At 40.4% G+C, this 22,483-nt stretch overlaps 1 protein-coding gene across 5 annotated transcripts in view; it reads left to right on the top strand.

The window, feature by feature from the left end:
• Positions 1–22,483, top strand: part of CCDC30 (coiled-coil domain containing 30) — a 176,464-nt gene that overhangs the window by 121,774 nt on the left and 32,207 nt on the right. For all 5 annotated transcript variants that reach the window (XM_055094523.3, XM_034962696.4, XM_055094519.2 and 2 more), the window contains one exon: positions 8,578–8,690. In XM_055094523.3, coding sequence (XP_054950498.1) covers positions 8,578–8,690 — 113 coding nt within the window. The remainder of the gene's footprint in view (positions 1–8,577; positions 8,691–22,483) is intronic.

Genomic DNA, 22,483 nt, shown 5'->3' with positions numbered 1-22,483 from the left:
TTTTTGAAGAAATCAATGAAATTTAAATGGGAATTCAATAGAATAACAAAACTACAAACTGGCTCTTTGAAAAGATTAATAAAATTGATAGGCCTCTAGCCAGGCTAACAAAAAAAAAAGAGGGAGAGAGGACATAAGTTACAAATTACAAATAACAGAAACGAAAAGAGGGAACATTACTACAGATGCCACGAACATTAGAGCAATCATCAATAAATATTATGAACAACTTTATGCCCACAAATGTGATAACCTAAATAAAATGGACCAATTCCTTGATATAGTCTGCCAAAATTCACACAAGAAGAAATAGACAATTGAATAGAACTATATCTATTAAAGAAATTGAATCCACATACTAACCTTCTAAAACAGAAAGCACCAGGCCCAGATGGTTTCACTGGTGATTTCTACCAAACATTTAAGAATAGATTATATCAATTCTCTGTAGTCGCTTTAGGAGATGGAAGCAGAGGGAATACTCCCTAATTAATTCTATGAGGCTGGAATTCCCTTCATACCAAAACCAAAGACATTATAAGAAAAGTACAGACCAGTATCTCTCATGTAGATATAAAAATCCTCAGCAAAATATTAGCAAACCATATCCAACAATGTATACAAAGAATTATGCACCATGATCAAGTGATTTATCTCAGGTATGCAAAACTGGTTCAACATTTGAAAATAAATTATGTAATTCATCGCATCAACAAGCTAAAAAGGAAAATCACATGATTCTGTCTATTGATGCTATCTTAGTCTGTTTATGCTGCTATAACAAAATACCTTAGGCTGGGTAATTTATAAACAACAGAAATTTATTTCTTCCAGTCCTAGAGGTTGGGAAGTCTAAGATCAGGATGCCAGCAGTATTGGTGTCTGATGATATCTGCTGTCTGCTTCCAATGGCACTTTGTTGCTGCACCCTCTGGAGGGGAGGAACTCTTTGTCTTCACATAGTGGAAAGGATAAAAGGGTAAGAGGATGCTCCCTTCAACTGGGAGCCCTTTTATAAGGATGCTAATTCCATTCATGAAGACAGAGCCCTCATGACTTAATCACCTCCCAAAGGCTATACCTCTTAATATTGGTGCATTGGGAATTATGTTTCAATAGGAATTTTGGAGGGAACACCATCATTCAAACCATGGCAAATGCATAAAAAGGATTTGACAAAATCCAACATCCATTCACTATAAATGCTGTCAGTAAACTGGAAATATGGGAAACTTCCACATCATGTGTCATCAGGGAAATGCAAATTAAAACAACAATGAGATACTACTACATACCTATTAGAATGAACCAAAATCCAGAGCACTGACAACACCAAATCCTGGCAAGCATATGAAGCAATATCTTTGCATTCATTTATTGCTGGTGGGAATGCAGAATGGCGCTGTCACTTTGGAAGACAGTTTGCTGGTTTTCACAAAACTAAATGTACTCTTACCATATGATCCAGAAACCATGCTCCTTGGTATTTACCCAAAGGAGTTGAAAAAGTTATGCCTACCCAAAACCCTGCATACAGATGTTTATAGCATCTTTATTCATAACTGCCAAAACTTGGAAGCAAGAAAAATGTCTTTCTTTGGACACCACTAAAAACTTGTAGCCCTCACTTAATAAGTGGTTTGAAGGGACACGCATAGTGGCTCACACCTGTAATTCTAGGACTTTAGGAGGCTGAGGTGGGAGGATTGCTTGAGGCCAGAAGTTTGAGACCAACCTGAGCAACATAGTAAGACCCTGTCTCTCCAATTTTTTTTTAATTAGCTGGGTGGTACATGCCTGTAGTCCTAGCTACTTGGGAGGCTGAGGTGGGAGGATCACTTGAGCCTAGGAATTTGAGGCTGCACTGAGCTGTGACTGCACCACTGCACCCCACCCCAGCATGGGCAACAGAGCAAGACCCACGCTCTAAAAAATAATAATGCCAGCAAAGAATGGTTTGTTAATTTTAGAAAGGCATTTGAGAGTGAGATTCTGTCTCTTAAAAAATTAAATGAGTTGAAGGAACAAATGTGGTATATGTTGATTCCAGAATCTAAAGAGGCAACTCCAAGCATTTGGCCTTTTCTTCCATCAATAGCCCTCACTCCTCAGGTTGAAAGCCAGTATGGAGAGTCTGCTATCCCAGATTATCTATTCTGACTATACATTCAAGAATTAGGGAAATAACCACTGAGGAGATTCAGAAACATACATGTAGCCATTGAATCACTGCGGACGTGTCCTAAGACACACTGTGATTTTAAACTCCATTTTTCACCTCATTTCCTTAAGGTCCACACCCTGAATTGTGAAATTCAATGGTGTTTTGGGTTCCAAGCTATTAGTGTTGACTCAGAATCACTGTACTGCTGTTCACCAAAAGTCTATATAATTCCCTTTCTCCAATGCCCAGTCCCCTTGATAAGAGACTACAGGTCCTCTTAGGGGAATGTTTGGAAGAAGATCACATACTTGTGTCAGTATCACAGGGTTTTTCCTGAAGAAAACCTAGCATGCTCATCATTCAAAGGACTCTGGATCTGTGAGCTGACCCAGGCCTAGGGATTGAACAAGAAGAGGCCATTACTTTCCATTCTTGTCATTTAAATTGGGCCTTTGTTCACCAGACCTAAGGGGTTCTATTTATTTATTTACTTACTTCTTTGTTTGAAAATACATTTCAGGTAAGACTTTAATTGGCTGCCTGTATATTTTAGTCCTACAGTCATTGTCATCAATTAACTATGACAAGATAGCTATAGGTCAAACCCTTTGATTGTATCTCTGGCCCAATTTCCTACTAACATTAATAATACTTACCTTGTATCTGAAAGTTAAGTGCTGCCGCTTGACCTCTGACACTGTGTAGTACCGTCGTCCCCATTAAAATCAGGGAGCCATTTCAATGTTGGCACCTCCACCATTATCCTCAATAGGTTAGCATTATATAGCATTTCAAGTAATTTGGTGCTTTTTCACCAGTGTTATTTGGTAAAGCCTTGGTGAGGGGAGTATCTTTTGGATTCCCATGGTTATGAAGAGTAACTATAAACCCACCCCAAATTTCCTATCTGCTTAAACCTTTGGATGCCTTTTTCTCCCTTATGCCAAAGAAGTTTGGCACCTTAATATCATTTAATATAAGTCACTTGTGTGTCCAAGTTTCAGTCAATCAAAACAGCAAACAAAGTCATTATTTTTTTTTTAGACAGGGTCTCACTCTGTCGCCCAGGCTGGAGTGCAGTAGTGCCATCATGGCTCACTGCAGCCTCAACTGCCTGGGCTTAAGTGATCCTCTCACCTCAGTCTCCCAAGTAGCTGGGACTACAGGCATGTGCAACCATGCCTGGCTATATTATTATTATTATTATTATTGCATGTAGAGACAGAGTTTCAATATGTTGCCCAGGCTGGTCTTGAACTCCTGGGCTCAAGTGATCCACCTGCCTCAGCCTCCCAAAATGCTCGGATTACAAGCATGAGCCACTGCACCTGGCCCAAAGTCACTCTTAGATGTTCAAATTAACACATTAAATCCTGAATGTCCAATAAGTGTATTCATATTAATAAATTCAGCCTATTTAACATTACACTTGACTGTGAACAACATGGGTTTGAACTGTGTTGGTCCACTTGTATGCAGATTCTTTTGGAAAATTTTCTGGAGATTTGCCAGAATTTGAAAAAACTTGCAGATGAGCCACATAGCTTAGAAACATTGAAAAAGTTGGGCACGTTGTGAAAGCGTATATGTAGATACTATTTTATCTTTACTCCATAAAGTATACATAACTCTATTATAAAGTTAACATTTATGAAAACACACACACAAACACTTACAGACCATACATAGCATCATTTGCAGTTGAGAGAAAGGTAAACAAATGTAAAGATGCAGTATTAAATCATAACTGCATAAAATTAACTATAGTACACACTGTACTGCTGTAATAATTTCATAGCCACTGCCTTTTGGTATTGCAGTAAGTTTATTTATTTATTTGTTTTGAGACAGATTCTCACTCTGTTGCCGAGCTGGAGTGCAGTGGTGTGCTCTCAGCTCACTGCAACCTCTGCTTCCCGGGTTCAAATGATTCTCCCATTTCAGACTCCCTAGTAGCTGTGATTACAGGCATCTGCTACCACACCTGGCTAATTTTTGTATTTTTAGTAGAGGTGAGGTTTCACCATGTTGGCCAGGCTGGTCTTGAACTCCTGACCTCAAGTGATCCACCCGCCTCGGCCTGCAGTGAGTTCACATGTTGCAAGTATCCTCTTAAAATGCCATGTGACACCAATCTTCTTTGCATGAGCAGGTTCCTCTGGCCAGTAAATTTTGTGTTGAATTAAAAAGAAATCTCTCGTGGGTCTCAAGTATTTTTCACTGTGTTTAGTGCAATACCATAAACCTTAAATTACAGCATGGGACTCATACAAAGTAGCCACTAGTGATGTCGGAAATGCTGCCAAGAAACAAAGAAAAATTATGACATTACAATAAAAAGCTGAATTGCTTCATAGGTACCATAGATGAGGTCTGCAACTGTGGTTTCTCAACATTTCAAGATAAATGAATCCAACATGAGGACCGTTATAAAAAAAGAAAAGCAAATTCATGAAGCTGTTGCTGCAGCTGTGCTAGCAGGCGTAAAAACCATGCACTTTTTGTGAAATACCTTTTTATCCATATTGAAAATGCAGCTTTTATGTTGGTGCAGGATTACTATAAGAACGGCATATCTATAGATTCCAATATGACTCAAGAAAAAGAGAAGTCATTATATGACAATTTAAACCAAAAGGAAAGTGAAGAATTTAAAGTTGGAGAACTTAAAGCTAGCAAAGTAGCAGCTACTAGGGAAGCCGAGGTGGAAAGATCACTTGAGACCAGGAGTTTGAGGCTATAGTGAGTTATGATTGCACCTTTGTACTCTGGCCTGGGCAACAGAGAAAGACCCAATCTCTAAAAAATAATAATGCCAGCAAAAGATGGTTTGTTAATTTTAGGAAGAGGTTTAGCTTTAAAAATGTCAAGAAAACAGGAGATGCAGTTTCTGCTGACTGAGAGACAGCAGGTGAGTTCCCAGATGCCATTAAGAAGATAATTGTGACCAGGCACAGTGGCTCACTCCTGTAATCCCAACATTTTGGAAGGCTGAGGCAGGAGGATCACTTGAGGCCAGGAGTTCGAGATCAGCCTGGGCAACATAGCAAGAACTTGTCTCTATTAAAAAAAAAAAAAAAAGAAAGGAAGGAAGAAAATCATTGAGGAAATAGGATATCTGCTGAACAGTTTTTGAATGCGGGTGAAAGTGCCCTATTCTGGGAAAAAAAAAAAAATCACAAAGGACATGTATTAGTAAGGAAAATCAGTGAACACAGATTTAAAGCAGAAAGGGATATCTATGAAGCTTCTAATCCCCAAGCCTTGAAGGGAAAAGGTAAACACCAGCTGTCAGTCATTTCGTTGTATAAAAAGAAGGTCTGCACAACAGGAACTCTTTTCCTAGATTGATTCCATCTATGCTTTCTGCCTGAAGTCAAGAAGTACCTTGGTAACAAGGGACTGCCTTTTAAGGTTCTTTTGATGTTGGACAAATGCCCCTGGCCACCCAGAACCACATGAGTTCAACACCAAAGATGTTGAAGTGGTCTACTTGCCCCCAAACACCATGTCTGTAATTCAGCCTCTAGACCAGGGGTCATACGGCCCTTTAAGGCTCATTACCATGTCTGTAATTCAGCCCCAAACACCATGTCTGTAATTCAGCCTCTATATCAGGGGTCATAAGGCCCTTTAAGGCTCATCACACACGGTACTCTATGGAAAGGATTGTCAACTATGGAAGAGAACCCCGATAGAGAAGTCTGGAAGGATTGCACTATTGAAGATGCCATCATTGTTTTGGTTTGTTTTGATTTTTGTCATTTTTAGTTTATTTATGTGGCAAGTGACAGGCACGGACATGCCATCATTGTTATAGAAAAAGCTGTGAAAGCCATCAAGTCTGGCCGGGCGCGGTGTCTCACGCCTGTGATCCCAGCACTTTGGGAGGCCGAGGCGGGCGGATCACGAGGTCAGGAGATCGAGACCACCCTGGCTAACACGGTGAAACCCGTCTCTAGTAAAAATACAAAAAAAAAATTAGCCGGGCGTGGTGGTAGGCGCCTGGGTAGTCCCAGCTACTCGGGAGGCTGAGGCGGGAGAATGGCGTGAACCCGGGAGGCGGAGCTTGCCGTGAGCCGAGATCGCGCCACTGCCCTCCAGCCTGGGCGACAGACAGCGCGACTCTGTCCCTCCAGCCTGGGCGACAGACAGAGCGCGACTCCGTCTCTTCGTCTCAAAAAAAAAAAAAAAGATATGAATCTTGGAGAAATTCAAGAGCAAATAGACACCACATCCAGAGGAGGAATTACCATAAGACAACTTGATGGAGATTAGCACTTTCAAACCAGTGCCACATGATGAGGAAGAAAACAGAAAAAACAGTACTAGAAAACAAATTGACCTTAGACAATCTGGCAGAAGGATTCCAAATATTCAAGACTGCTTTTGACAAATTTTACAATATGGACATTTCTATATGATACAGGCACTGAAACTAACACAAACAATGAAAGAAGGATTGGTACCGTATAGAAATATTTTTAGGGAAATGAAAAAGCAAAAAAGTCAAATTACAGTGTATTTCTGTAAAGTTGTACTGAGTGTGCCTGCCTCTCCTGCCTTCCCTTCCACCTTCTCCACCTCTTCCAGCTCTGCCACCCCTGAGATAACAAGACCAATTTCTCCTCTTCTCCTCCTCCTCAACCTACTCAACATGAAGACAATGAGGATGAAAAATTTTGTGATGATCCACTTCTACTTAATGAATAGTAAATATATTTTCTCTACCTTATGGTTTTCTTAATAAAATTTTATTTTCTCTAGCTTACTTTATTGCAAGAGTACAATACATGATACACATACAAAATATGTGTTAACTGCTTATGTTGTTGATAAGGCCTCTAGTTAACAGTAGGCTATTAGTAATTTGGTGGGGAGTCAAAAAAATCATAATGCAGATTTTCAACTGTGTCGGGGGTCAGTGCCCCTAACTCTCATGTTGTTCAGGGGTTAGGGGCACTGATTAGTGTAACTCCCTACAGATACATGCCTGCATATAGTCCTAGAGTTTTTGCCAATTTAAGTTGGCAAAATCTTGCCATTCTTTCAATATGGCAGTCCCAAAGTCAGTCCCTACACTTAACCCCAACTCACCATGGTGTGCTGGGATCCAACTGTAGTTACAGGATTGGAGACAATGAGAAGTGGTGGTGGTATAGAGGTGGGCCTCGAGGACTATAGGCATCCCCTTACAAGGTAAGTGCCTTGGGTGAAATCAATACAGAATCTTCAAACTTAATCTCCTTAGACAGGAGTGGAGGGAGTGCTTGTGATGGCAAGAGAGGCACTGTAATTCTCAGGTTTCCACGCATTCCCAAAGCCTGTTTCTCACATAAGAGACCTAGCAAGCCTGTGAAATCAATTAGTGCTGTAATTCTGCAGTCTACTTGATATTTGGGATTTGGTTTTTGGATATATCGGTCTTCTGACTACAAGAGAGAAATTATTTTAGGACACTCATAGAAGGTCTGTGGTTCTCAGACAATGCCTTGTTCTGGTAATTAAATCCCCAAGTGGGACATTTTCTTCTAAGCTCAGTAACATGATCAGATGTGGCTAGCCCACCTCACAATCCTTGTAGTCCTCAATTCCATTGTAACATTTTTTTATACCACTCATGTGATCTTCCAAAGTACTTCATTACCAGCAACTATAAGTGATAATCAATTCTTTTGCCATAGATTGCTAGAACTAGTGACAAGACTATATCACCTTCAAAGCTAGCCAAGTCAGATAACCAATCCCAAATTCCTAATTTTGAGTTTCTCATCACTGCAGTCACTTCTAGAACCAAATATTAATTGAAGAGAACAGCTTTCACTTTATATACTTTAAGCTGGGAGATTTTTTGTTTTTTTGTTTTGTTTTGTTTTGAGACAGGGTCTGGCTCTATCACCCAGGCTGGAGTATGGTGGCATGATCTCAGCTCACTGCAACCTCTGCCTCCTAGGCTCAAGCCATTCTCCTACTTCAGCCTCCCAAGTAGCTGGGACTATAGGCACACACCACCACACCTGGCAAATTTTTATATTTTTTTGTAGATATGGGGTTTTACCATATTGCCCAGCCTGGTCTCAAACTCCTGAGCTCAAGCGATATGCCTGCCTCAGCCTCCCAAAGTCCTGGGATTATGGGTGTGAGCCATCACACTCGGCCTTGGAAGATTTTTAATAAAGGGAATTAGATGCTTACAAAATTATTGGGAAGGCTGGGAAAGCAAAAGGCAAGGGGAAATAGTTGCTGACTTTCAGAAAATCTGGAAGTACAGGAATCCCGTGAAGCTACTATGATCTCAGAAGCAGGAGTGACTATAAGCTTTTTTTTTGTTGTTTTACCAGAAAGACTTTGCATTTCTTCAACATCATACCTTTGTGAGGTCAGAGTTCTCATTATTTTTCAATGTTTTTCAGCATGTCAAAAGCAACCAGGAATTGTCAGAGAAGCTATCTAAGCTACAGCAAGAGAAGGAAGCTCTACGTGAAGAATATTTGCGATTATTGAAGCTGCTTAATGTCCATGTGAGGTAAACAAAGACAAGTTCTCTTTGGAAGAAAACTATGTAGAGTAGTTATTTCTTGCTGAGCAGGCTCCAGGGCTAAATGGTGGGCTGCTCACTGAAGCAACCTTTCAAGAGGGCCATCATAAAATTCCTGTGTTTCCAAAAGTGCTATCCACAGGGCTTTTCCTAGGGAGATATGGGGCCTAATTTCTTCTCAAGAGAGGGAAGGAGAAGGGAATTACCATTCATTGAGCTTTGATGGTATTGAACTTGTTTTTCCCCAAATACACCCTTCTCACTTGCCTTCACACTTTTTTTCACCTCACATACTTTCCTCAGCCTGAACCACCCTCTCCTCATTTAAAGAGCTTTTTTATTTTTTATTTTAGAGAACTGACACAGAATATTACTAATATGTATATTATATAGATGTTATATATAATGATATATCTATTACATATATGATACTTATATACTCTCTCTTTCTATACATACATACATATATACATATATGTATATCAGGCAAATACCATTGTCCAAAGGTAAAATGACATTTGGTTTTTAGGCAGTTAACTTTTTTTTCATTTTACATATAATGAAACAACATTGCAAAAAAAAAATTCTTTTTTCAGATAGGATCTCACTCTGTCACCCAGGCTGGAGTGGAGTGTCACGATCACAACTCACTGCAGCCTCAACCTCCTGGGCTCAAGTGATCCTCCCACCTCAGTCTCCTGAGTAGATGGGACTGCAGTCATGTGCAGGCTCACCCAGCTCACTTTTTAATTTTTTTTATAGGGACAGAGGTCTCACTATGTTGCCTCAAGTGATCTTCCTTCCTTGGCCTCCCAAAATGCTGGGATTATAGGCAGGCATAAGCCACTGTGCCCAGTGCAATTTTTTTTTCGTAATTATTTATGGCACACCTCTCAGTGTAAAATTTTTGAATGAAACAAAACTTATGCAGACATTCTCCCAAGTTCACTCCTAGTGTCTTGTCAATAAACATAATTTTATGGTTTTATTATAGCTTTCATGAAAGTTTTATACTGTCTTTCTCTTAATATCATATAAGTATTGTGCTTTGTTGCTATAGTCTTCAAATTTGCTATTTCCATAAAACTTAATATTTCATGAAGTTGATATGCCCTTGCACTAACAGCAGCAGTTAAACAGGGTACAACTGCTAACAGACTAACAGAACCTACAATTACAGTGCTAACAAATGTATACCTTATTTCAGGAATAGGATATCATATAGAAACAGCATTAGAGGAAGAATATGCATTAGAGCCCATGTGTGTTTCACAGCAAGGGGGCCAGAGAAGTCAGGCAGCAGCTGCAATGTTGTTCACTCTGTAAGGGTCGTGGCTGGATGCACTTCCTCCCTCAGATCAGGAACCACTCATGTGTGCATTGACCACCTCACAACCAGGGAGCCCAAAACCAAGTCTCAGCTGAGATTTTATTAAATACTTTTTATATTCTGTTGTTCACATAAGCATATTCCTGCCATGTAACCTGTTTCAAGAGCAGAGACTTCTTGGGGGTCTCAATGAGACCAGGTGCAAATCATCATTATCACTGTTATCAATAAACAATGCTGATAAACTGGTACAAACTGCCATGAAACTACTTGGACCTGAGGTTATGAAGCCACACTATTTTAATCGTTATATTTCCCTCTGTCATATGCTTGACCAACAGTCAGTGCCAAACAGGCACTTTAGCAAAACAGGTTAGGTTAATCCTAGACCTGCTGGAATTAACTCTCACAACATAATCCTAATTTGGTTAAGAATTACTCACTGGTCTGATGGTTGAATATTTTTATTCAAAACACTGCTGAAAAAAATCATTTTAGTATTATATTTTTCATTTTTAAATTTATTTTTATAGAATTATAGATCTTAAAATGTATTGACAAACATTCCAAAGTATCCTACTATTACCAGAAAGGGGTCCTGAACCCAGACCCCAACAGAGGGTTCTTGGAAATCATGCAAGAAAGAATTCGGGGCAAATCTAAAAAGTAAAGTAAAAGCAAACTTACTAAGGGAGTAAAGAAATAAAAGAATGTCTGCTCTATAGACAGAGGCTGCCCCGAGGGCTGCTGGTTGGCTATTTTTATGGTTATTTCTTGATTGTAAATATGGGGTGGATTATTCACGTGCTTTATTTTATTTTATTTTAGTTTTTTGAGGCGGAAACTCGCTCTGTCGCCCAGGCTGGAGTGCAGTGGCACGATCTCGGGTCACTGCAAGCTCCGCCTCCCAGGTTCACGCCATTCTCCTGGCTCAGCCTCCAGAGTAGCTGGGACCACAGGCGCCCACTGCCATGCCCGGCTTATTTTTTTTTTTTTGTATTTTTAGTAGAGACGGGGTTTCACCGTGTTAGCCAGGATGGTCTCGATCTTCTGACGTGATCCACCCGCCTCGGCCTCCCAAAGTGCTGGGATTACAGGCGTGAGCCACCGCGCCCGGCCTATTCATGTGCTTTCTGGGAAGGGGACAGGAATTTTTCCAGAACTGAGGGTTCCTCTTTTTTTTAGTCTATATAGGGTAATTTCCAGATGTTGCCATGGCATTAGTAAACTGTCACGGCGCTAATGGAAGTGTCTTTTATCATGCTAATACATAATAATTAGCATATAATGGGGAGTGAGGACGACCAGAGGTCACTTTCATTGCCATATTGGTTTTGGCTGGTTTTGGCGGGCTTCTTTACTGTATTCTGTTTTATCACAGGGATCTTTGTGACCTGTATCTTGTGCCGACTTCCTATCTCATCCTGTGATTAAGAATGCCTAACTCATGGGAATGCAGCCCAGCAGGTCTCATTCTCATTTTACCCAGCCGTTATTCAACATGGAGTTGCTCTGGTTCAAATGCCTCTGACACTACCAAATTTTTCTGCCTTCATTATGTAAGAGTAGCAATTTTACCACATCCTCGTTAGCATTGAGTACTTCTATTGATGGGGGAGAGAGGTTCTGATGAAATTTTCCCCAATATTCTTTTTTTTTTTTTTTGAGATGGAGTCTCGCTCTGCCGCCCAGGATAGAGTGCAGTGGCCCGATCTCGGCTCACTGCAAGCTCCACCTCCTGGGTTCACGCCATTCTCCCGCCTCAGCCTCCCGAGTAGCTGGGACTACAGGCGCCCGCCACCACGCCTGGCTAATTTTTTGTATTTTTATTACAGACAGGGTTTCACCGTGTTAGCCAGGATGGTCTCGATCTCCTGACCCCGTGATCCACCCGCCTCGGCCTCCCAAAGTGCTGGGATTACAGGCGTGAGCCACCGCACCTGGCCAATATTCTTTAATTGAGATATAATTTGCATATAATAAATGCAAAGATTTTTAAATGTACAATTGGATAAGTTTTGACAAATGTTTGTGCCCATATTACCACCACCCCATTGAAGATACAGAACAGGGCCAGGTGCAGTGGCTTATGCCTGTAATCCCAGAACTTTGGGAGGCTGAGGCAGGCAAATTATGTGAGCTCAGGAGTTCAAGACCAGGCCAGGCAACATGGTGAAACCCTGTCTCTACCAAAAATACAAAAATTAGCTAGGCATGGTGGTGCACATCTGTGGCCCCAGCTACTCGGGAGGCTGAGGCAAGAGGACCACTTGAGCCCAGGAGGCAGATATTGCGGTGAGCCAAGATCATGCCACTGCACCTTAGCCTGAATGACAGAGTAAGACTCCATCTCGAAAAAAAAAAAAAAGATACAGAATATTTCTACTGTCCTTTAAAAGTCCTCTATGACCTGTTTGCAGTTGATCTGCACCTACTGCTTCTCCCATCTCCCTCCAAGTAGCCACTGTTCTGATTTCTGCCTGTCCTAGAATTTCTTCTAAATGGAATTATACTACATGTAATTGTAACCATAATAGGTTTGTTGCCCAATACACACAGCAAGTCAATACACCAAGCCATTGGGTTGCAGCAGAGAAAGAGGTTTAATCGTACAGTCATCAAATGAGGAGATGGGAGGAAACCTCAAATCCATCTCCTTGAGGAACTTAGGTTTAGAGTTTTTAAGGATTTTGGATTGGGCCAAAATGTGAAGATGGTTGATAGGTCAAAGAGTCCAGGGTGAAGTCATAGGACAGGGAGATGAAGTAGCTATATTCTCATGCTGATTCTGTTCCTCTCTGGGGGTTTTCAAACTGGTTGCTGGAATTTGTGTCTGAAAAACATCTTAAGCAACTCCTTTGGTTTGTTTGTTTGTTTTTTGAGACAGGATCTCACTCTCTTGCCCAGACTCTGGAGTGCAGTGGCCCGATCTTGGCTCACCGCAACCTCCACCTCCCAGGCTCAAGCGATTCTCCTGCCTCAGCCTCCCGAGTAGCTGGGATTACAGGCGCACACCACTACTGCGCGGCTAATTTTTATATTTTTAATAGAGATGGGGTTTCACCATGTTGGCTAGGCTAGTCTTGAGCTCCTGACCTCAAATGATCCACCTGCCTCAGCCTCCTGTAATCCCTGCTGGGATTAAAGGTGTGAGCCACCGCGCCCGGCCAAGCAATTCTTTAAAAAAACCCTACGATTCTAAATGTTAGAGGTCCTGTCTGTAGGAACAATGGGGATGCAAATGATCAGTATCTAATGCTGTGTGACTTTTAGCAACAAGGAAGTGGACCAAAGTGAAGCCTGATTAATGCTTTATTATAATTATATTGCTGTCCAGAACCCAGCATGTACTTCCTGTCAACCTTGTTGGGGCAGCTTCATACTCTTTTGTGTCTGACTTCTTTTGTTCAACATATTCTATTATTTTTAAGTGCACTTATAGACAGAAATTACTTGTGATTTTATTTTGAACTTGTTTTTTGTTTTTTTGTTTTTGTTTTTTGAGATGGAGTCTCGCTCTGTCACCTAGGCTGGAGTGCAGTGGCACAATCTCTGCTCACTGCAACCTCCGCCTTCTGGGTTCAAGCGATTCTCCTGCCTCAGCCTCCTGAGTAGCTGGGACTACAGGTGCGTGCCACCACACCCAGCTAATTTTTTTATTTTTAGTAGAGACAGGGTTTCGCCATATTGGCCAAGCTGGTCTCGAACTCCTGACCTCAGACGATCCACTCGCCTTGGCCTCCCAAAGTGCTGGGATTACAGGCATGAGCCACTGTGCCTGGCCTATTTTGAATTTCTTTGATGGCTAGTGATGCTGAATGTTTTTCCACATTATTTGTACACAGCCTTTTAGGGTGGTGGATTCTGACCCCGCTGCACATGCCTGGGCTCCAACATAGAAGAATAAAATAAAAACCTGTGGGCATAGGGTCTGTGGATCAATACTTTTCTAAAAGCATCCTTGTGTGATTCTAATGTGCATCCGAGGTTGAAAACTATATTTAGGAAAGAAAATGGAAGGAATTAATTGAAACTCTACCTTTATTTTTGTTTTCATTTCCCTGATCCCAGTCCTGACTTTCACAGGCAATGGTTATTTTTTACGTTTTCTCTACCACTTTTCCAGAGGAACAATTCCCTTGCTTTTTTCAAATCAAAGTATAGACAACCTGGTTTTACTTAAACACAAGCTAAGAGTTGTTCCTAAATTTTAGAACATAAATATTGTGTCACCTCATAACATTAATAGTTAACAAAGCCAAAAATAAGCATAGAAAATCTACATGTTCTTCAGGCAAGGTAGCCAACAGGACTTCAGACCAAACCAATAGTAGCAACAAATAGCCAGCAATGACAAGGGAATCTCTAAGTTCTCACCAGCTGTACTGCATCAACATGCTTTCCAAACCGTGTGTAACATTACGGAGAGTATCCTAAATATCAAATAATAGGAGACTAATTAGGTAAAGTATAATACAGTCACTTAATAGGACATAATACAGCTGTAAAGGATGATGGCTGTGAATATTAGTTAACAATGTGGGAAAATGCTTATACTGTAATAAGTGAAAAGAGCATACGATAAACATTTTGATGCAGACAATGTTTAAACAAAAGATGCTTATAAAAGGAATTAGAAGGAAATACAATATCATAGTACTGGTCATACTGGGAGTTGGGGATTTCCCCAAACTTTCTGTAATTAATTCTTTTAAATAATAAATTGGTCTGGCATGGTGGCTCACACCTGTAATCCCAGCACTTTCAGAGGCCAAGGCAGGAGGATCACTTGAACCCAGGAGTTCAAAACCAGCCTAGGGAACGAAGTGAGATCTCGTCTCTACCAAAAAAAAATTTTTTAAGGAATAAATTAATTTTTTTAATTACCCAAATGGCAGAATAAGAGAGCAGCTGTCTGGCATGAGAAGTTAGAGACTTGGGTTTTAATATTCCAGTATAGGATAGGTGAAAGAAATTCCAGAAGTGTAACACCCAATGGGTTCTACTTGTCCACTGCCTAGACAGAGCTGATTTATCAAGACAGGGGAATTGCAAGACAGAAAAAGATTAATTCATGCAGAGTCAGCTGTATGGGAGACGAGAGTTTTATTACTCAAATCAGTCTCCCCAAAAATTTGATGATAGGGGTTTTTAAGGAAAATTTGGTGGGTAGGGGGTTAGAAAGTGGGGAGTGTTGATTGATCAGGTCGAAGACTAAATCACAGAAAGTTGAAGCTGTCCTCTTGCACTGAGTCAGTTCCTGGGTGGGGGCCACAAGACCACATGAGCCAGTTTATCCATCTAGGTGTCATCAGCTGGTGCACCTCAACACAGGGTCTGCAAAATATCTCACGCACTGATCTCAGGTTTACAACAGTGACTCCTAAACCATAATTTCTAATCTTGTGGCTCATTTGTTAGTCCTGCAAAGGCAGTCTAGTCCCCAGGCAAGAAGGGGGTTTGTTTTGGGAAAGGGCTGTTATCAAGTTTGTTTTGAAGTTAAACTATAAACTAAGTTTCTCCCAAAGTTAGTTGGGCCTACACCTAGGAACGAACAAGAACAGCTTGGAGGTTAGAAGTAAGATGGAGTTAGTTAGGTCAGATCTCTTTCACTATTATAATTTCTTCAGTCATAATTTTTGCAAAAACAGTTTCAGAAGTACATGTTGTATTATAAACAATGTCAAAACATCAGAGCAACTGTGAACAGCTGGGAAGCCCAGAGGATGACAGGTATACTGCTGGATCTTACATCTCTGAAGCTATAGACTGGAGGATGTTGAAAACCAGTGATATCTTTTTTTTTTTTTTTTTTTTTGAGATGGAGTTTTGCTCTTGTTGCCCAGGCTGGAGTGCAGTGGTGCCATCTCAGCTCACCGCAACCTCCGCCTCCCAGGTTCAAGCAATTCTTCTGCCTCAGCCTCCCGAGTAGCTGGGATTACAGGCATGTGCCACCACGCCCAGCTAATTTTGTATTTTTAATAGAGACGGGGTTTCTCCATGTTGGTCAGGCTGGTCTGGAACTCCCGACCTCAGGTGATCCACCTGCTTCGGCCTCCCAAAGTGCTGGGATTACAAGCGTGAGCCATCATGCCTGGCTGAAAACCAGTGATATCTTTTACCAAATGTTCCTAGCAGAAAGGAGAATGAGAACAGTTATGAAGTGTACCTTTTTGTAAAGAATACCTCCTTATAAAGAACCTAAGTCACAGCTGTGGTAATTGTGAACAACACAGTCTGCAAAAGTACATGCCTATATTATGTAGTGGGTGCTGATGGTGGCTCAATGGATCAAAAGCCTAGGCTCCCTCTATCTTGTTTTTGCTTCACCATCTTTAACATGTTTCCCTTATCCACATAGTTCAAAATAATTCACTACCATATCCACATATCAGGCAGTAAGAAAGAAAGACGGGAAGGCAAGGGCATTCCATTTTCCTTTAAGGCACACTACTTCCATTCATATTCTGTTGGCCAGAACTTACTTACATGGCCTCATTTAACTGCAATAACTCATCCTATGCTGAGTAGTATTCTGTTGGCCAGAACTTACATGGCCTCATATAACTGCAAGGAAAGCCAGAAAATGTAGTTCCTATGCTGAGTAAACCAGTGCCCAGCAAAAAAAAATCGGGGTATATAATGTAGAAGAAGGAGAAGTTGGATTGGGTACAACCCCAGCAGTCAATCACTCCGGCATGCACTGACAAGCAAGCTATATCTAGCTTTGTATACATGCCTCTGGTCTACAGGAAGCCAAACTGTTCAGTTTGGTATCTGGCTAAATTAATCTCTTCAGGGAAAAACATGCAAAATGATTCTTTTATGTACACTTAACAAATAGGAGAAAGAGGAGTACTATTTTGGAAAATGGAGGAGTCCTGCAAAAACGCATTTAAGGGTAAGACATAACTTAGCAGGGGCCAAGGGAAAACTTCTCCTTTACCCTCTGAAGGTTCACTGAAAAATCAACTGACAAAAGGCAGATAAATAGGAGAAATAGTATGCAAATCTATTAATGTGTGTGGGAGAACCACAGAAAGATTACCCCAGTCTCCAATGAGGTATAGAAGCTTATACACCATCTTGAGATTACAGAAAGAATGGGGGCTTAGATCATGGCAAAACAGGTTAAGGGAAGGGGAGAAGAGGAGGCCTCCCTAGCAAAGGTGGTCTTGTTATATAGATGAAACCTCACAGGTATTATAGCAGCCCTCAGAGAGAATAGATAGTCAATATCGCTTTCACGCCTTTAAAGGTTTCAGACTCTCAGTGAATCTTTCCTAGATCTGACAAGGGAAGGAAGGCCCTCAGAGAAAGCCTGGCTGAATGTATTCTCTATAGATGCAAATCCCCGCCCCCCATCCACCTGCTCCCATGAAAGACAACTTTTCAACTGTTCTTGTATTTCCAGCCATTCTGAATAGGTATCCTGAAATATATCAAGGAAATATACTTTGGAGTGAAATATTTTCATTTCCTTCAACTTACAAGGATATAGGACTCCCTTGGAGTAGTTCTTCCATACCAGTTTAACTAAAATTAGCATCTAGATAAGTCTGCTTTGTTCTTCCAATCCCTTCTGGTTGTACAAAATGAAGTATATCTCATCAGGAGAAATCAGGGATATCTGTTTGCCTACTTTTGTTAGTATTATAGCAGTAGGGTATGATGGGAAGATCATAGGCTCTGGGGTCAGATTCTTCTCTTTAGAATAACTTCTTTTAAATAACTTCTCAGGAGCTAAATGATAAAAACCTATGAACACAAAGAAGGAAACAACAGATGCTGAGGTCTACCTGAGGAGTAGGGGAAGAGAGAGAGGGGTAGAAAAGAACTATTGGGTAATGTGCTCAATACCTGGGTGATGAAATAATATGTGCAATAAACTCCTGTGGCACGTTTTGACCTGTGTAATAAACCTTCACATGTGCCCCCAAACCTAAAATGAAATGTAAAAAAACAAGCTTTTATAAAACTAGAAAATACCAGTAACCTTGAACTATACAATATTTGAGGAAGAGCTGCCTGCAGGGAAGTTCAAACAAGAGTGTGGGGAAATACCTACAGACCTCGCTGGCTCAAGATCTCAAATAAATCAGGCAGAGAACAGTTACTCAAAGTATGTGGGACAATATGAGGGGCAAAAAAAAAAAAAAAGTAACTTGTCTGTCAGGAATCTCCAAGACTCCCCTCAGGTTTGATGACTCCCTAGAATGAAGTGCAAAACTCAGAAAAACAGCTATGGTTATGGTTTATTACAGTGAAAGGATACAGATTAAAATCAGCTAAGGAAAAAGGCACACAGCTCACAGATCTCAAGAAAAGACTTACTTATGTTACCCATCTATTACAAAGGATATTACAAATGATACAGATGAACAGCCAGGTGGAAGAGATGAACAGAGCACATCATCCCTTCCCATGAAGGGGCCTGGAGTTTCTATACCCTCTCTGGGTGCACCACCCTCCAGGAACCTGTGTTCAGCTATTTGGAAGTCCCCCAAACCCAGTCCTTTTGGGCTTTTTTGAAAGTTTCATGAGGTAGCCATTGTCAACCTAAAGGGAAGAAGCTGAGGCAAAATTAATGTAAGTAGAGAATTTATTTGATCCAGGCTTAGGGATTACAACCCAGAGCATAGATTCAAGTTGCCCTGAATATACAATCTGATTAGCAGAAGTTACAAGTGGATTTTTAAACAAAATTTTTATTTTTAATTTTTATAGGTACATAGTAGGTGTGTGTATTTATGCAGTACATGAGATGTTTTGATACAGGCATGCAATGAGTAATAATCACATCGTGCAGAATGGGGTACTCATCCCCTCAAGCATTTGCATTACAAAAAATATGATTATACTTTTTTGGTTTTTCTCTTTTCTTTTCTTTTTTCTTTTTTTTTTTCAGGGTCTTGCTTTGTTGCCCAGGCTGGGAGTGCAGTGGCGCAATCTCAGCTCACTGCAGCCTTGACCTCCTGGGCTCAAGTGATCCTTCCACTTCAGCCTCCACAGTAGCTGGGACTGCAGGCATGTGCCACCACACCTGGCTAATTTTGTTTATTTAATTTAATTTATTTATTTATTTATTTATTTTTGAGATGGACTCTCGCTCTGTGGCCTAGGCTGGAGTGCAGTGGTGTGATCTCTGCTCACTGCAAGCTCTGCCTCCCGGGTTCACGCCATTCTCCTGCCTCAGCCTCCGGAGTAGCTAGGACTACAGGCACCTGCCACCACGCAGGCTAATTTTTTGTATTTTTAATAGAGACGGGGTTTCACTGTGTTAGCCAGGATGGTCGCGATCTCCTGACCTTGTGATCCGCCCGCCTCGGCCTCCCAAAGTGCTGGGATTGCAGGCTTGAGCCACCGTGCCCGGCCTAATTTTGTTTATGTTTGTAGAGTCAAGGTCTTACTATGTTGCCCAGGCTGGTCTCAAACCTGTGTACTCAAGTGATTCTCCTGCCTCAGCCTCCCAAAGTGCTGGGATTACAGGTGTGAGCCACTGCAACTGGTCTGTTTCTTTAGTTATTTTTAAATGTACAATCTAAAAAAATGTACAATTATTGGCTATAGTCTTATTCATTCTTTATTTTTTATAGTTGAAGAACTTTTTTTTATAGTCATACCCATTAACCATCCCCACCTCCCCCAATTCCCCCACTACTCTTCCCAGCCTCTGGTAACCATCTTGTACTCTCTCCATGAGTTGAATTGTTTTGATTTTTAGATCCCACAAATAAATGAGAACATGTGATGTTTGTCTTTCTGTGCATGGCTTATTTCACTTAGCATAATGACCTCCAGTTCCATCCATGTATTGCAAATGACAGGATCTCATTCTTTTTTATGGCTGAATAGTATTCCATTGTGTATAAGTACCGTATTTTCTTTATCCAATCATCTGTTGGTGGACATTTAGGTTGCTTGCCAATATTGGCTATTGTGAACAGTGCTGCAGCAAACATGGGAGTGCAGATATCTCTTCGATATACTGATTTCCTTTCTTTTGGATATATACTCAGCAGCGGGATTGCTCAAATATATGATAGCTCAATTTTTAGGTTTTATTGTTTTTGGTTTTTGAAACAGTCTTGCACCATCTTTCTCACTGCAACCTCTGCCTCCCAGGTTCAAGCAATTCTTCTGCTTCAGCCTCCTGAGTAGCTGGGATTACAGGTGTACTTATGCACCACCGCACCTGGCTTTTTTTTTTCTTTGTATTTTTAGGAGAGATGGGGTTTCGCCATGTTAGCCAGGCTGGTCTTGAACTCCTGAAGTGATCTGCCCGCCTTGGCCTCCCAAAGTGCTAGGATTACAGGCATGGGCCACTACGATGCCCAACCTCAATTTTTAGTTCTTTGAGGGACCCCCAAGATGTTCTCCATAGTGGTTGTACTAATTTACATTCCCATTAATAGTGTACGAAGGTTCCCTTTTCTCCACATCCTCATCAGCATTTGTCATTGCCTGTCTTTTGCATAAAAGCCATTTTAACTGGGGTGCGATGACCTCTCATTGTAGTTTTGATTTGCATTTCTCTGATAATCAATGATGATGAGCACCTTTTCATATACCTGTTTGCCATTTGTATGTTTTCTTTTCAGAAATGTCTATTCAAATATTTTGACCATTTTAAAATCAGATTATTGGATTTTTTCCTACATAGTTGTTTGAGTTCCTTATATATTCTGGTTATTAAACCCTTGTCAGATGGGTATTTTGCAAATATTTTCCCTATTCCATGAGTTGTCACTTCACTGTGTTGATTGTTTCCTTTGCTGTGCAGAAGATTTTTTTTAACTTGATGTGATTCCATTTGTCCATTTTTGCTTTGGTTGCCTGCACTTGTGGGGTATTACTCAAGAAATTTTCTCACAGACCAATATCCTGGAGAATTTCCCCAGTGTTTTCTTATAGTACTCTTAAACTTTGAGGTCTTAGATTTAAGTCCTTAATCCATTTTGATTTGATTTTTGTATACAGTGAGAGATAGGGATCTAGTTTTATTCTTCTGCATATGGACGTCCAGTTTTCCCAGCACCATTTATTGAAGAGACTATCTTTTCCCTGGTGTATGTTCTTGGCACCTTTGTCAAAAATGAGTTCACTGTAGGTGTGTGGATTTGTTTCTGGGTTCTCTATTCTGTTCTATTGGTCTATGTGTCTATTTTTATGCCAGTACTATACCATTTTGGTTATCATAGCTCTGTGTATAATTTGAAGGCACGGAATGTGATTTCTCCAGTTTTGTTCTTTATGCTTAGGATATCTTTGGCTATTCTGGGTCCTTTGTGGTTTCATATAAATTTTAGGATAGTTTTTTCTATTTCTGTGAAGAATGTCATTGGTATTTTGGTAGGGATTGCATTGAATCTGTAGATTGCTTTTGGTAATATGGACATTTTAACAATATTGATTCTTGCAATCCAAGAACATGGAATATCTTTCTATTCTTTGGTGTCCTTCAATTTCTTTCATTAGTGTTTTATAGTTTTCAGTATAGAGATCTTTCACTTTGTTGGTTAAGCTAATTCCTAGGTATTTTATTTTATGTCTGGCTATTATAAATGGAATCGCTTTTTAATTTCTTTTTCAGATTGTTCCCTGTTGGCATATAAAAATGCTACTGATTTTTGTATATTGATTTTCTATTCTGCAACTTTACTGAATTTGTTTATGAGTTCTAGTACTTCTTTAGTGGAGTCTTTAGGTTTTTCCAAATATAAAATTATATCATCTGCAAACAAGAATAATTTGACTTCTTATAAATTTGTTTCTTATAAAATTGTTTCTTCTGTCCCCAGTTTCTTGAGAGTTTTTATCATGAAAGGATGTTGAATTTTATCAAATGCTTTTCCAGCATCAGTTGAAATAATCATATGGTTTTTGTCCTGTTGATATGATGTATCACATCATTTGTCATTCTGTTGATATAATGTATCACATTGATTGATTTGTGTATGTTGAACCATCCTTGCATCCCAGGGATAAATCCCACATGGTCATGATGATCTTTTTAATGTATTATCGAATTCCATTTGCTAGGTTTTTCATTTGTTTGTTTTGAGACAGGGTCTCACCCTGTCACCCAGACTGGAGTGCAGTGGTGTGATCTTGGCTTACTGCAAACTCCACCTTCCAGGCCCAAGCAATCCTCCCACCTCAGCCTCCTGAGTAGCTGAGACCACAAGCATACCCCATGATGCCCAACTAATTTTTAATTTTTTGTAGAGATGGAGTCTTGCTATGTTATCCAAGCTGGGCTTGAACTCCTGAGGTCAAGCTGTCCTCCTGCCTCAGCTTTCCAAAGTATTGGGATTGCAGACATGAGTCCACTGCATACAGCTGGTTTGCTATTATTTTGTTAAGGATTTTTGTGTCAATATTTATCAGTGATAGTGGCCTGCAGTTTTCTTTTTTTATGTGTCTTTGTCTGGTTTTGGTATTAGGATAA

The sequence above is a fragment of the Pan paniscus genome, chromosome 1 (assembly GCF_029289425.2).
Source record: "Pan paniscus chromosome 1, NHGRI_mPanPan1-v2.0_pri, whole genome shotgun sequence".
In the NCBI taxonomy this organism is placed as follows: Eukaryota; Metazoa; Chordata; class Mammalia; order Primates; family Hominidae; genus Pan; species Pan paniscus.
The sequence above is the reverse complement of the archived record's forward strand: the minus strand, read 5'-3'. Positions and strand labels throughout refer to the sequence as shown.